The sequence below is a fragment of the Hakea prostrata genome, chromosome 11 (genome assembly GCF_041222555.1).
Source record: "Hakea prostrata isolate BN-2017 chromosome 11, UWA_Hpros_2, whole genome shotgun sequence".
Taxonomy (NCBI): Eukaryota; Viridiplantae; Streptophyta; class Magnoliopsida; order Proteales; family Proteaceae; genus Hakea; species Hakea prostrata.
Window position 1 is genome coordinate 13,042,047 of NC_142610.1, and position 16,176 is coordinate 13,058,222.

The 16,176-nt window shown below is 36.6% G+C and overlaps 1 protein-coding gene and 1 pseudogene across 1 annotated transcript; one reads left to right on the plus strand and one right to left on the minus strand.

Moving 5' to 3' along the window:
• Window positions 1–3,012: 3,012 nt before the first annotated feature.
• On the minus strand, window positions 3,013–4,209 carry LOC149000158 (putative F-box protein At5g55150; annotated as a pseudogene).
• Window positions 4,210–8,750: 4,541 nt separating this feature from the next.
• LOC149000159 (phenylalanine N-monooxygenase-like) lies at window positions 8,751–10,707 on the plus strand. The gene is made up of 2 exons (XM_089140475.1): window positions 8,751–9,811; window positions 10,066–10,707. Exons 1-2 carry the CDS (start codon window positions 8,774–8,776, stop codon window positions 10,696–10,698), a joined length of 1,671 nt encoding a protein of 556 aa, XP_088996601.1. The 5' UTR covers window positions 8,751–8,773; the 3' UTR covers window positions 10,699–10,707.
• The last annotated feature ends 5,469 nt before the right edge of the window (window positions 10,708–16,176 follow it).

Sequence of the window (16,176 nt, forward strand, 5' to 3'; positions counted from 1 at the left end):
AAAGAATATTCTTGACTTATCAAATGCAACTTGATTGTCAACATGACTTGCAAAAACAAACATAGGGGGGAGTTAAGAGATGAATAAAACTCAGACTAAATGAAATTCAAGGATTTAGCAACATGCTTCTAGTGTTTTAGTTTAAAAAAGGAGAAACTTTTCATGCATTAAAGTGTGTCAATCAGTTGTCATAAATGTTCTGTACTCTATAATGCGATGTTGATAAGTAATGCGGTCCTGTATTTTATGAAAACATGATCCAGAGTTTGAATGTGACTTTTAGTTTTCCATCTTTTAGATAAGATGTTTACCCTGTGGTTTGAGCTGATGTTAATGTCAAAAGTGAGACTCTAAATTAAATTCCTTATTTATTTTTCTCTTTCTATCTTGTTTCATCTGAAAAAAAAAATTGGATATACTCACACTGAATTCGATATGCTCCAACATACAAAAGAGGCAACTACGGAGGGAATTACACTTACCTTTCATTTTTGGCACATAACTTAGTCGATAATGAGGAAAATGAAGCGCGCGCGTCCCTTTGTGACTCATTGATTGCGTTGACACCAACCAAGTTTTTGCTAGTTGCTGAAACCTGCTAAAATGTTAGCTATAGCAATGTGCCATCTTCCATCGTATGTATGAAGGATAATCTCAACCACCTCTTCCTTGCAAAGTGTAAGCAATATTGTTAAGGATAAGTCTTCAAAAGGATTGCTCGCACAAAATCTAACATTAGACTCTCATTGCATGAAGTGTTAACACAAGATTGGAGCTCAAACTCTGATCAATTAAATATTCATATGTGATAACAATTTATCAATCAGAAGAAATCTTCTCACATATGATAACAATTCAAGATGAATTCTACCAAGACTCAAACGCGTGTACAGCTCAAAATGGTTTAAATTCAAATATTTGTACACCATATTCAAAATTTTGTAACTTAGTAACTCAAGTCACTACGAATTCTGAAACACATAGGGACCCTTTTATAAGAAACTGAGTACTTAAAACAAAGTGGAAACCTTAAGCTACAGCGGACATAGGTTGATTACGAACAAACCACCATCCACGATTTCAACAAATCTAATCTCTATGCCCCATCACAAAGAGATAAGATCAATAGCCATAATTCACTCCTCACCAACTAATCAATCGTTTTTTGGTAAATAATATCTTTATTGATAAGGGCCACATGAGCAAGGAACGAAAGTTCGCTGGTCAGCGAACCTGGCGATATGGCGAAATTTCGCCTGAATATCGCCGAAGGTTCGCCTGGATAAGATGAATCCCGCGACCGGGAGTGGTGCATGCTGGAGGGTTACGCCGAGAGAGAGAGAGAGAGGGAGGGGGTTTGAGGCTTTGAGCGCAGTGTAGTGTAGTGTTGTCAGATCAGACGAATATTCGGGAAGGGAGTGAGCATCAAGGGCGTGTTGTTGGTTTAACTGAGTGGAAGGAAGACGAAGACGGCAATTACCCCAATCGAACTCACTGATTATTTCCAGTACCAGCTCCAATTCGAAGAGGTCCGACAAGGGAGGATGGATTCCCTTCCCCTTCCCTTGCAACTGCATGCTGCTTCAGCCTCAGCCTCGCAGGAAGAATCTAAGAAATGAAGCCAGAAGCTGAATCGTTAAGGTTAACTCGTGTTCGCCGAAGGTTCGCCTGTTTCGCTGATGATCGGAGGTTGAAGATGAACCTGAAAACCTTGCTGTTTCGTTGAAGATCGGAAGTTGAAGATGAACTGAAAACCTTGCTGTTTCACTGATGATCGGAGGTTGAAGATGAACCTGAAACCTTGGGGTGACGGTGACAAGCCGGATTTCAGAGATTTTTTTGTTGATTTTCGCTGATTCGCCGGAAAATCGGCGATTTACCGGCGACTTCCGGCGACTAGTGGAAAGTTCGTTTCGCCCCGGTCTCGTAGCGGGGGAATGGGGGGGGGTCGCCGGGTAAATATCCTTCCATGCACATGAGACTTCGTTACTACCCTTAAAATTTTTCGATTACATTTTCCCTTGTTCATGTAGCGGTTATGTAGTGATGAAAGTGGGAAGCTCTAGATGGATACAATGTGTTAGACAAAGATATAATGACCAACAAAATGTTATCTGGCTCTTCAATATGGAGAAAATTTTTCAATGAGTTATAGGATTCTGCCACGTGTAATATCATAATCTAAGGGTACTCATTAGTTTATCCTAATGCTTGGATTAAAACATTATATACGATTAAACTTATAACTCATTGGGCACACATCGAAAGACAGTCTCCCCAAATAGAAGATCCAAAACCGTCAACATGAACATTTGAAAGGTAGTTTACATGTACCCTTCGAAGAATTTGGCTATTTTCATGTATCCGGTCGAACAATCACACCTTACACGCACCTTTCAAATGGGATCTAAATTATAAAAATCACCTTCTGTTAAGCAATGGCCTGTTAAATTTTAGAAATTTTCCCAAACTAACGATATGACCCTTAGAAGGGCGATATAACCATTCTACACCGTAGTTAATTTGTATTTCATTCCATACCACATACCCTTGCTTATTATGAGTATCGCTGGAATTATGATTCTGCACATAAACAAGAACCCAAAGTCTCTTTTGCCCATTGCGATCTGAGCTCTGGTTCGTTTGATGGTTTGAAAATTTGTTTCCTTCTACTAGGATTTTCATCACCATGGGCTGCAACCTAACTCTGGCTCTATATCTTGGGATGCCAACCTCTGTCTCTGTTATACGCTAATGCCTACCACACCAGCCATATAATCTGCAGGCGCCTTTGATCTACTTAGGTTTTCCTAGCTCAAAATAATTCACAGGGCAAAGTAGGAACTTTAAAAAAAAATCCCTCAAAATGATAGGTAAACACAGAAAAGTAAAAAACTTACCAAAAAGACATTTTCATACTGAGTAATCTGCAATAACGGTTACAAAAAAGTTCACAAACCAAAGACTAAACCAAATAATGAAATTAACTTTTTTCCATGTCTGGTTATTCAATCATCTATTTGGAGTGAACCAAATGGGCAATGAGAATGTATGATAACCACTGCCAGGATAATGAGGCTCAACATGTCCATCTTTTAAGCGAAAGATTCCCTTGTCACTACCAGCTGAAGTCCTACAAGACCCGTGATGTGCCTTCAAATAATTATCATCCGTGAAATAAATAGAGCTCCTCTTAACCCCTGTTATTTGATACTAGTCACAGTAAAATGAGAAAGAAGAATTCGAACCTAAAAACAATGAGAACTTACCCAAACTTCTAATCTCAACCCACAACTTGCTACTCAACTCCAGCCTGAAAACAGTGAATTGTGTCGTTCTATAACCAGGAAATTCACCATCATCAGCATACTCTACTTCTCTTAAAACCTGTAATAACTCACCAGAACATTCAACTAAGTACCTCTTTCCATAACATTTTTCCATAGGAGTAGTTGTGATTAGTGTAGTCTTCAGATGAACACCAATATCACAAGACACAAGAAAACCTTCATAATTTATGGCATAAAATTGTTCCTTACAGTATATGACATCAGTAAAAAAATGTCAATTCACATGGTATGGTTGTCCATGTTTCATCCCCAATTCTAGCATATGCTAACTTGTCCCAATCCGAATAAATGGCCACAGCTATATAACTGGAGTTTGAAAGATTAGATGATAATATAACTTTTCTAAGAATAAATTATTCATTTCTTCTGTGGTGCAACCTTGTGATAAATAATCCTCTAGATTTTGGAATGTTGTTTGATGTGGAAGCTTTTTATATTGGACTAAACATGTCAATCAATAAGCTTTCATCTACCATCACCAGCCACCCTTTAGTAGATCCAACGCAACGCTTTGCATGAGCTTCAGATAGCTTTAACTCAAGAACTTTTTTGCTAGATAAATCGTAAAAGCTACGAATCATGTTATTCTCTTCGTTCTCCGGAAACATAAGCCATATATCAGAAAATGTTGAATGGTGGTCCAAACCCATAATAATGGATTGCCAAGATCGACAAACAATGTGAATCGAACAAAATCTTGGTAACAAGGGAGCTTCGCCTCAATAATCTCAAGGTGTTCCTCCAAAATATTAGACCAGTTAGCCTCATTGCACTTCCGATTTCTTTCAAAATTATCCACATGAGATGGAGAGGGAGAGAGAGTTAGATGCTTCAAATGGAGTAAAGTTTGCAACAACATAACCCGATGAATAAGCATGCCATATATGTTAGTAAAACTAATGTGTAATCAGTTTCATAGACTAACTCTTAACAGCACATAGTTCAAAAAAAAGAAAAAAAGAAAAAAGAGAGATTGCATGATTTTGTAACTCAAGTAATGGAGTAAGAATTTTAACTTCATTTTTTCTCTGCCTCTTATCTAATCCACAAATGATATTAAACATAAGTGCCAAAAAAGTCTTCAAAATAATTTGAAGGTGAGTTAACGATAATGTCATCCTAAAGAGATGTCATTTTTCCAACAACTTTAGTCACGAACGTAAAACAAGAATTCATGAAATCTCACAAGGTATGTTACTTCTCATGAGAGCAAAACAAGATAGGTAGGTGAAATAAAAAAAAATGTCCCTACTATTTCAAATTGAGATCTTGCATTGAGATTTAATCCCAGACAAATTTAAAAGGCAGCCCAACTTGATTGAGTCTAGATATATCAACTTGAGTGCACCGAGACAGAGCCATTTTGCTCGTCGTTTGCTTTCTAGAGTTGCCAGATTTTTCCCTTTTTCTGGCAGATCCTTGCTATGACAAGTTTGCATAAGCACACCTTGGATTGATGTATGAACTTTGAACATGTGTTTTGTATAAAAAAGAAAACATAATAGTTTCAACATTAAGTATGAGAGGTTTTGTATGAACATATAACACAACTTTAGCTATTTCCAACTTGGGTCCAAAACAGAACTCCCATTTATGCCTACCCCCCTCTTCCCCACAAAGCAATCAAAGAACTAAAGAAAACCTAAACAAGCTAAAGAGAAAAAAAGTGTCATTAGTCTAAGAGGAGAGGGGGTATTTATAAAAAATGGTGAATGATTTACTAATGAGGAAAGAAGAGTGAAATAGGAAAAGGAAAAAATAAATAGAGAAGAACCTAATTTCATGGGAAAATCTAAGGAATAAAGGGAGAGAGAGAGAGAGAGAGAGAGAGAGAGAGAGAGAGAGAGAGAGAGAGAGAATGAGCGCAAAAAAAGAAAAAGAAAAAATAAAAAATAAAAATATGGTAATGTATAAACGTGGAGAAGGAATAGAGAGAAAATATATTTTAAGAAAAGCAATGTGAGTTAATTAAAGAAAAAATAAAATAGTAAAGTAAAAGAAATAGGAAGTGAGGAGAGAGAGATAAACAATTAGGGAAATAAATAAAATCTTCTAAAAAATATATGGAAAAAAATAAAATATCATAATCTTTGACTACTTTTGGACTCATACATTTTTTAATTATAATAAAATAAAATAAAATAAAAATCCTAACTAATCTCAGATATATAGATCAAATTAACATATTTACCTATAAGGTATTCTCGGATTTGGTCCATAATAGCATCTCTAAAATTAACTTATCATGCTCTAAATCAGAACTTTTTCGTACTTCAGAATTTGAATGTACCTCTTGACGTGTAAAATTACATATTTTATATCCAAAACTCCAAATATTTGCTCAAATCTTGAAAAATCCTAAAATTTCTAAAAACAATACAAAACTAAAGATAGCTTCACCCTAATTCAAAATGGACTTGACCAGAACCATATCAACAGCAAGCTCCACCTTTCCTAATATGAGCTATAACATTTTTTATTTTAAAATACCAAAAACTCAGGTGTTTCACATGTTATGTTATCTCCATGGTACAGTGTGTCGGCGATATTTTGCCGACACACGGCAATAAATCGAGGTGTCGCTGGGGGCGACACGTAACCCCCAGTGATACGATTTTTTCTAAAATCGACGAGAAATCGTCGAAATATCGCGATATATCGGCAAAAAGTCGCGCGATAAATTTAAAATTCAAAATTTGAAAATCTCGCATTAAACTCTCTCTCTCTCTCTCTCTCATTTAAAAATATTAAAATATCTCATCGACCTGCAATTTTCCGATTTCTTTCCTTTCTCTTTCCCTGCAGAAATGGAAACATGGCTGATGACTCTCTGCAGAAACGGAAACATGGCGGACTCCAATTTCTTTCCTTTTCTCTTCTATTTCTTTCCTTTCTCTTTCTCTGCAGAAATGGAAACATGGCGGACTCCGATTTCTTTCCTTTCTCTTCTATTTCTTTCCTTTCTCTTTTATTTCTTTCCTTTCTCTTTCTCTGCAGAAATGGAAACCATTGGAGCCAGCGAATCTCTTCTATTTCTTTCCTTTCTCTTTATCTGCAGAAATGGAAATCATGGCCAGCGTACTCCAGCGATCTCTTCTATTTCTTTCCTTTCTCTTTTTTTCTGATATGCAGCGGAAACCATGGCATCTCACGATTCTCTCCTGCTCTCTGATCTCTCTCGGTCTCTCGACTCTCTCCCACACCTGCAAATCTCATCGATTTTTTGAGAAAAAAATCAACTGAAATGTCGCCGGTAATAGTTTGTTTGCCTGTGTCGCCAGACACCGACACGGCGACACCCGGCGACATTTCGATCCTTGGTTATCTCACGTGAAGTCCGCATTAAGTACTTCAAATCTCAACACATGACCAATAATAATAAATAAGGGCCTGTTTAGTTACTTGAATCCAGAGATTTCAAATCTCTAAATTCATGAATCTGAGAATTATAACTGTTTGGTTGTAAAATTCTCTAGATTCATGAAATCTAGAGATTCACCTTTTTACACTAAAAACGTGAATCTGTAGATTCTTGGGTAAAGGGTGAAATCCAGAGATTTCAAAAAAATTATACATTTTCACATTCACAAAAATCACGTTGATCAAATAGTTTTTTTAGGATGAATCCACAGATTTCATTCCACAACCAAACATTTAATTTTATAAATTATGACTCCATAGATTTGAAATCTATAGATTTGAAATCTCTAGATATTTGAAATCTCTAGATATTTGAAATCCTCAAACTCATGTAACCAAACAAACCCTAAATAAATCTCATGTGAAACATTCTGTAGTGCTTTAAAATAAAATAAAATAAAATCTCAACATATCAACAGCAAGCTCCACCTTTCCTAATATGAACTGTAACATTTTTTTTTTTTAAAATACAAAAAACTCAGGTGTTTCACATGTTATGTTATCTCCATGGTACCGTGTGTCGGCGATATTTTGCCGACACACGGCGATAAATCGAGGTGTCGCTGGGGGCGACACGTAACCCCCAGTGATACGATTTTTTCTAAAATCGACGAGAAATTGTCGAAATATTGCGATACATCGGCAAAAAGTCGCGCGATAAATTTAAAATTCAAAATTTGAAAATCTCGCATTAAACTCTCTCTCTCTCTCTCTCTCTCTCTCTCTCTCTCTCTCTCTCTCTCTCTCTCTCTCTCTCTCTCTCTCTCATTTAAAAATATTAAAATATCTCATCGACCTGCAATCTTCCGATTTCTTTCCTTTCTCTTTCCCTGCAGAAATGGAAACATGGCTGATGGCTCTCTGCAGAAACGGAAACATGGCGGACTCCGATTGCTTTCCTTTCTCTTATATTTCTTTCCTTTCTCTTTCTCTGCAGAAATGGAAACATGGCAGACTCCGATTTCTTTCCTTTCTCTTTCTCTGCAGAAATGGAAACATCGCGGACTCCGATTTCTTTCCTTTCTCTTTCTCTGCAGAAATGGAAACATGGCGGACTCCGATTTCTTTCCTTTCTCTTCTATTTCTTTCCTTTCTCTTTTATTTCTTTCCTTTCTCTTTCTCTGCAGAAATGGAAACCATTGGAGCCAGCGAATCTCTTCTATTTCTTTCCTTTCTCTTTATCTGTAGAAATGGAAATCATGGCCAGCGTACTTCAGCAATCTCTTCTATTTCTTTCCTCTCTTTTTTTTCTGATATGCAGCGGAAACCATGGCATCTCACGACTCTCTCCCGCTCTCTGATCTCTCTCGGTCTCTCGACTCTCTCCCACACCTGCAAATCTCATCAATTTTTTGAGAAAAAAATCGACCGAAATGTCGCCGGTAATCGCTATGTCACCTGTGTCGCCAGACACAGACACGGCGACACCCGACGACATTTCGATCCTTGGTTATCTCACATGAAGTCCGCATTAAGTACTTCAAATCTCAACACATGACCAATAATAATAAATAAAGGCCTGTTTGGTTACTTGAATCCAGAGATTTCAAATCTCTAAATTCATGAATCTGAGAATTATAACTGTTTGGTTGTAAAAATCTCTAGATTCATGAAATCTAGAGATTCACATTTTTACACTAAAAACGTGAATCTGTAGATTTATGTGTAAGGGGTGAAATCCAGAGATTTCAAAAAAATTATACATTTGCACATTCACAAAAATCACGTAGATCAAATAGTTTTTTTAGGATGAATCACAGATTTCATTCCACAACCAAACATTTAATTTTATAAATTATGACTCCATAGATTTGAAATCTCTAGATATTTGAAATCCTCAGACTCATGTAACCAAAGAGGCCCTAAATAAATCTCATGTGAAACATTCTGTAGTGCTTTAAAATAAAATAAAATCTCAACACATGACAAATAGTCACTATATAAGGGCTTCTCTGCATTTCCTCCGTCACCTCCAGCAAAACCATCTTAGCTTCAACATCTAAATGTCAGTCATGGCGAACAACACCTCTAACATCTCTTCCCCATTTCTTACTCTCCCATGGAGTGTTGTTACACCAGATTGGGTTTTCACCACCCTTGGTGGAACCCTAAGTAGCTTCATTCACCCAACTACTGCACTTGTCATCTTAATCTCCCTTTTTTTCATTGCCCAGTTTAGATCTGAGTTGCACAAGAAATCCAAGCTTGCTTCACCACTCCCACCTGGTCCTGTTCCATGGCCTGTAGTTGGCTGCATTCCAGAATTGTTCCGAAAGAGGCCGGTTTTTCGGTGGATTCTTGGGTTCATGAAGGAGAAGAATATTGAAATCGCATGTTTTCGATTTGGTGATGTTCATGTAATTCCGGTTACTTGCCCGGAAATTGCTAGAGAGTTCTTGAAGAAGCAGGATTCTACTTTTGCTTCAAGACCCATTACAATGGGAACTGAGTATTCAAGCCGTGGGTTCTTGTCCATTGCTGTTGCACCATGGGGTGATCAGTGGAAGAAAATGAGAAAGGTTGTGGCTTCTGAGGTTATAAATTCCAAGAGACTTCAATGGCTTCTTGAGAAAAGAACTGAAGAAGCTGATAATCTTGTTCGCTATGTTTACAACCAATGTGTTGGTGATTCAGTTGTGAATTTGAGAGTTGCAATTAGGCAATACAGTGGAAATGTCATTAGAAAGATGATGTTCAACAAGAGATTCTTCGGGGAAGGAAAGAAAGATGGAGGTCCTGGTGCTGAAGAAGAAGAATACGTTGAAGCTCTCTTAACTGTCGTTTCTCTCCTTTACGCATTTTGTGTCTCAGATTACATGCCTAGTTTGAGGAAGCTTGATCTGAATGGACACGAGAAGATCATGAAGGAAGTTATTAAGATTGTTAACAAGTATCATGACCCCATAATTGATGAGAGGATTCAACAATGGAGAGATGGGAAGAAGAAGGAACCCGAAGATCTTCTTGATCTCCTTGTTTCAATGAAAGACTCAAATGGGAAGCCATTGCTATCCACAGAAGAGATCAAAGCTCAAGCTGCGGTATGATCTTAGTTGCACCATTTATTTATTCATTCATTCATTTCAATTTATGATCTTCTTGATCTCCTTTTTGCATGCTTTCTGATTGACTTTCCCCAAAACAGCCTTAAAAGCTTGGTTCAAACGAATTAGTCCAGGCCCAAATCCAAGACAAACCATATGGGTTGGAAATTTAGTAGTGGGCCAGAAACATTCCCATTTATAGTAAATTGATTGCATCAATTAATAGAAACTAATAATCCCACTTTTTGCAGGATTTAGTCTATGCATCAGTTGACAATCTATCAAACGCAGTAGAATGGGCCTTGGCAGAGATGATCAACAAGCCTGAGATGCTTCAAAAAGCTACTGAAGAAATTGATAGGGTTGTTGGAAAGGAGAGGTTAGTTCAAGAGTCCGACATGCCTCAGCTCAATTACGTCAAGGCATGTGCTAGGGAGGCTTTTCGGCTCCACCCAATTGCCCCCTTCAATCTTCCACATGTCTCCAATATTGATACGACAGTTGCCGGTTATTTCATTCCTAAGGGAAGCCATGTCTTGTTAAGTAGAATTGGGTTGGGCCGGAATCCTAAAGTTTGGGAAGACCCACTTCAGTTCAAGCCCGAACGACATTTGAAGGATCCTTCTGTTGAGGTTGATTTGGTTGAATCGGACTTACGGTTCATTTCATTTAGTACTGGGAGGCGTGGGTGCATGGGGGCCGTGCTCGGGTCAGCCATGACTATTATGCTATTGGCTAGGCTTCTTCAAGGGTTCAGTTGGGGCCTAAAATCTGGTGAGTCAGGGATTGATCTCCATGAGTCAAAAACTGATCTTTTCTTGGCCAAACCATTGCTTGCACATGCTAAGCCTCGTTTGCCAATTCATGCTTACCCTAAGCATTAGGATGGTTCGTTGAGTTATGGTTGATTTTTTTTTTTTCCTTTTTTTTTTTTTGGGTAAGGGTTTATATGAAATATTTGATACATATCTAAAGTGTTATCAGAGAGACGACCCCAAAAAAAGTAGAGGGCGACCCAAAAATAAAGATTGTATTTTAGTTCTTTTCTTTTGAAGTGGATTGAATTACTCCATGGAAATTGCATCGTTCGTTCCAAATTTGATTCTGATTTTTATGTGTAGAATCTCTCTCTCTCTCTCTCTCTCTCTCTCTCTCTCTCTCTAACCAAATGTGGGAAGGACAAAAGAAAAGCTGGGCAAGAATAATATGTTATATTATAGAAAAATAGATATACAAAAGAAATGAAGCACGATATATAAAACCTTCTCCTCACCTCTTCCTCCACAATGGACTAAAGAGTAGTTGGAAGGCAATCAACATCTAGATGCAACTCTTGAATGACAGGGACCAAACTCGCCAAAAAATTCACACTTCTAGGATAATCCTTCACCTACCTTTATAAGTGATAGTTTTGGGGGGAGAATGTTTGGGGTTTAAACTAACATGTCTTCTCAATTGACATCATTTGGGCTTTTGAAAAAGTATGTAACAACAAAAGTACCGCCTAACGGAGGAAGCTCATGGCAGGGAGGATTTTGTCACCTTTGCTATGTGAATATGTCATCATTCAACTAAAAGGGGTCTGAGTGTCATTTTCATGAACTAAAAGGGGAGCTAACTGTCATTAACCTTTTCAATAAATGATGTAGTCGAAGAAGAGCTACTGGAATAATAGGATTGAGAGAGTGACTAGCGCACACTGAGACCGGTTCCAACCAATAACAGAATTTTCTGTTTTGCAGTGTTTTGGGTAAAATGATATAACTTCTTCAATATAAGTTGGCTTGATCTGATTAAAAAGCCAATATTTCAAACATTCATAGATCTAATCTACAATTATTATGTTTTGTGTTTTCTCATATAAGGAATGAAAAAAAAAAAAAACGAAATGAGAATGAAAGTAAGAGAATATGGGTGGACAGGTTTGGGGGTTTTTGGTAAAAAATGATGAGAATGCCTAGAAATTCAATGGTTACTCTTCTAGGCCTCCATTAAAAGTTCTAAGGGCATCAATTCTTCCATATTGATGGATGCAACATCTCAAGGATGCACACTTGGGAAATTAACTCCCCTAATCTTCAAGTTTTTCAGAGGGAGAACTCTTCAATAACGTTCAAGGAAATTCACTTAGCTAGGAAAATTTTTCTTTTATGTCTCCCATTTACAAATCATAATAGCCTGATAGGCAAAGTAAAGGAAAAGAATCTCAATTCTTAATTATAAATGGGTTTCAATTGTTAAAATTGACATGAAGCTTAGAGCTATCTTAGAAACTAGAAATATAATAAATATAAATACTTCTAGTAACATTTGTTATTCCAAAATGTTTTGAAGTAAGCTCCAATGAAGTAGTTTTGTTCCAATACTCCTTGATGCAAGCTCTAATTTAAGGAGAATAATAAAGTCAAATGGAAGATTTGACGTAGTTCTCCGCTGAAATTGTACTTGAACTAGACCTAGACCTAGCTAGAGTTTAGACCAAGCTTGAACATTAATGTAGGCTGATCTCCATGCTTGGGTGGACTTGCCATATCAGGCTTCAAGGTGGGCTGCATAATAAACATCCAATCAGCAGATAGTAAAGTTTAGATTTTTTTTCACTTTTTTTTATGGGTGAATTTGCATTAGTGAAGCAGGCAATAGTAAAAGCTCTTTAGGCAAGAGTTAAGCTTGGGATTTACTTAGTCCATCCATTTGCTAAAGAGTCTTTTTTATTAAAAAAAGAAAAAGAAAAATAATCAAAAAAACACATAGAGCATGTTAGTAACATGAGGAACATGTATATATCCTCAAACACTAGCAGAAAAAAGAAAAGAAAAGACCATTCTATACTGCTTACAAACATTTTTTATAATCTAAATCTAGGAAGACCTATTATATCCTTATGTACCTCCATCCGGATTGTATTATACTATCTTGCCAAGTTACATTGTAGCTTGACACCCGCGGTCTAACTAAAGAAGCTGCCATGATATTTATTCTCCATCCCTAGATTGCCAAGTGAGCTTCGATCAATATTCAACTTAACCCACCCTTGTAGCAGCCTTATCAAAAAAAACTTCTTACCGCTTACGTGAACCCAACACCGTTAATTTTAATACAAAGTTTCCAGGCGATATATTCTTACCATCTATTAATTTCTCATGGCGTACATCTATCTCCATTAGAACCTGAACGTTAAACTGACTGCTAACTTCCATCGTATCTTGTTGAGTATCGTTTTGACCATAGGAAGGGAACAAGAACACATCGTTACAGCACAAATGAAGCATGCTTCTAGTAATTATATTTAATAAACAAATTGTTTTGTTTTAGAGTCTTTTACGCAGGGTCTTCTTAGTAGAGCATAAACTAATTAGGTTCCTTTAGTGCAATAAATTATGTCTGGGTCCCAAAGCAACTAAGACCATCTCCCACCATCAAGTTTTCTCAAACTTCAAACATGGAGGGGCAAAAATACTCCTTTGGTTGTTTAGTGACTGTTTAGTGACCAAAATAATCCCCCTACATATCCTATTTTCATTCTTATGAAAACGAGGAGGGTAGGTTCCCATTAAGGCTATGAAATTGGTGCTTATACAGGCCAACGTAAGAGTGCAGAACTAGTGTATCCTGGACATACATTCACACGGTATATATGCCATCTTAGGAGATGATGTTGTGATAGTGGATTCTAAGGTTGCCAAGCAACATCAGTTGGCACTTCAGAGTCTGAAGGTAACCATATCCTACCAAAAACGCTCTTTATCTTCATCAGCCTATGTTGAAATGAAGTTTATGGATAGGGTAAGAATCTGAGTCACATGATACCAATGCAGGTTTTCGGGTGAACTATACCCATATGAAGAATTGTTCAAAAGAGGAATGATGATGAAGATGCAAAAGAGGAACTTTACTCACTTAGCTGGTTAGGATCTTTGGCACAAGAATGAAAATAGGATATGGAGGGGGGGGGGTTACTTTGGTCGTTATATAACCTGAGGAGTATTTTGGTTTCTCTAGCTTGAAATTTGAAAAAACATAACCATGAGAGAAGGTGTTAGTTGCTTTGGGACCTAGACGTAATTTATTGCACTATGGAGACCCAACATTAATTTATACTCTATTAAAAAGACTCATGCATAAAAAACTCTTTGTTTAATTTAATTATGGACATGCAAAAAAAAAAAAAAAGTAAAACATCTTAATTCTTAAATTGTTGATCATTCATTGCATAGAACATCCTACCTTGATGTTGGATCAAAGCCAAATGGAGGTAGGGGTAGGAGAGAAAATGAATATATATAGGAATGGAAATTATTTAAAAATAAATAAATAAATAAATAAAAATCTTAGACTACATCATCCCTTAAATAGGTTATGTAAAATAACAATGACTAAAGGGTTGTAGCATTGCAACATTGTTCATGGAAAACTTCCTCTCATATTTTATTATCTGTTGTTGAGAAAACAATATACATAATTAATTAAAATAAAACAAAATTACTGGAAATTTTGAATTCGAATGTATAGAAGAACTTTTAAGTGAGCTTTTCTACTTTCCTTTCCAACATTCTCAGTTTTCCTAAAATGACCGAAGACTTGACTCACACATAGAGTTGACTGAAGTAACTCTTGTGCCATCAGCAAACATACATTTTTATTTCTTTGTCTTTTTTTTTTTGCTTTTAATTCTTTTTCACTCTCCTCCTCTTGATCTTCCCGGCGAGAGTAAATCTACATTAGCAAACCGAATACAAGTTCTCTTGCAAAGTTTTGAAGCCAACAGCATTCCCTAGACAGCCCAATATGCTGATAGAACAGAAAATTCTCCCCTTCCTTTGTATTCTTCACCCATGTCTTGTTGCAAATGCAATTATGCAAACATGCTTTGCTTTTACTCCTCTCTGAACCTGGTGTTTGGCTTCCTGTGTCGATGCATGTTCTGCATCTGCATCATCTCTGCTTCTTGTTGTTGCTATCATGGCTACTTTACTACCATGAGGATGAGCCAAGACATGCCCTAACAATTCAGAAAATATAGTAAGAAGAGAAGAACCACAAGAGAAAGAAGAAGTAAATATACCAATAGATAACTTGAGGATCCAGAAACTCCATACCATAATCCATCTTCTCTTTGATGATTTTGTACCTTCATTGGTCACTGAAGCTTATGGGCAATGGAGATGGGGATCTAAGCAAGTGACCAATCCCAAGTGCTCTAAATCCTCAACATTTTCCTGTGGAACTGCTGTTCCATTATAGCTTATATCTCTCACTATGTTCATCTCCTTCAATAGATCATTGTCTGGGAGCTGAACTGACTATCTGGGGTCCTAGATAACATCTAATTTAATCCAGACCGTTTGTTGGTAACATCTACGAAATCTAACTGTTCATATTAGGGTTGCAAGTTTTTCTCAGCCTAGCACTTGGTAGTAGGTAAGGTCAATAAACTGACATCGACTATTTCTGTTTTAGGAATAAACATAAAGGACTATGAATCAAATTAGTATTTGAAAGGTATTGATGCTTGAAATTATTAGTAGTTTTATATTTTTTTATACTTATTTGTTTATTTAATTCATTTTACACCATAAAGAATATTCTTGACTTATCAAATGCAACTTGATTGTCAACATGACTTGCAAAAACAAACAGGGGGGAGTTAAGAGATTAATAAAACTCAGACTAAATGAAATTCTAGGATTTAGGCAACATGCTTCTAGTGTTTTAGTTTCAAAAAGGAGAAACTTTTCATGCATTAAAGTTTGTCAATCACTTGTCATAAATGTTCTATACTCTATAATACGATGTTGATAATTATTGCGATCCTGTATTTTATGAAAAACATACACAAATCTTGATCCAAAAATAATTCAGAGATTGAATGTGATTTTTAGTTTTCCATCTTTTAGATAAGATGTTTACCCTGTGGCTCGAGCTGATGTTAATGTCGAAAGTGAGACTCTAAATTTTCTTATTTATATTTCTCTTTCTGTTTTGGTTCATCTGAAAAAAATTGGATATACTCAGGCATGTTGTAAATATGTTTAAAACTTATTAATGTTATTTTATATAAATATATGTTTTAATCGTGTGTTTTATCCATGGTTTTATTTAGTCCCAGATCGGGTTGAGAGGAGCTGATTATATAGTTTATATATAGTAAGGGCCTATGGAATATTAATTTGTGCGACACGAACCGAGCCCTAACCCTGTTGTGACCCAACCATGAGTATATAGATATATATATTAATATTAATAAATCTATATGACTTGGGAGTACTTGTGGACTTGGGGAAGTGGGTCATGGGTCCCATGGGCCTTGATTCTGGAAAGCCCATTGCTGGGTGAAAACTTGGAGATGTCATTTGAGTGGC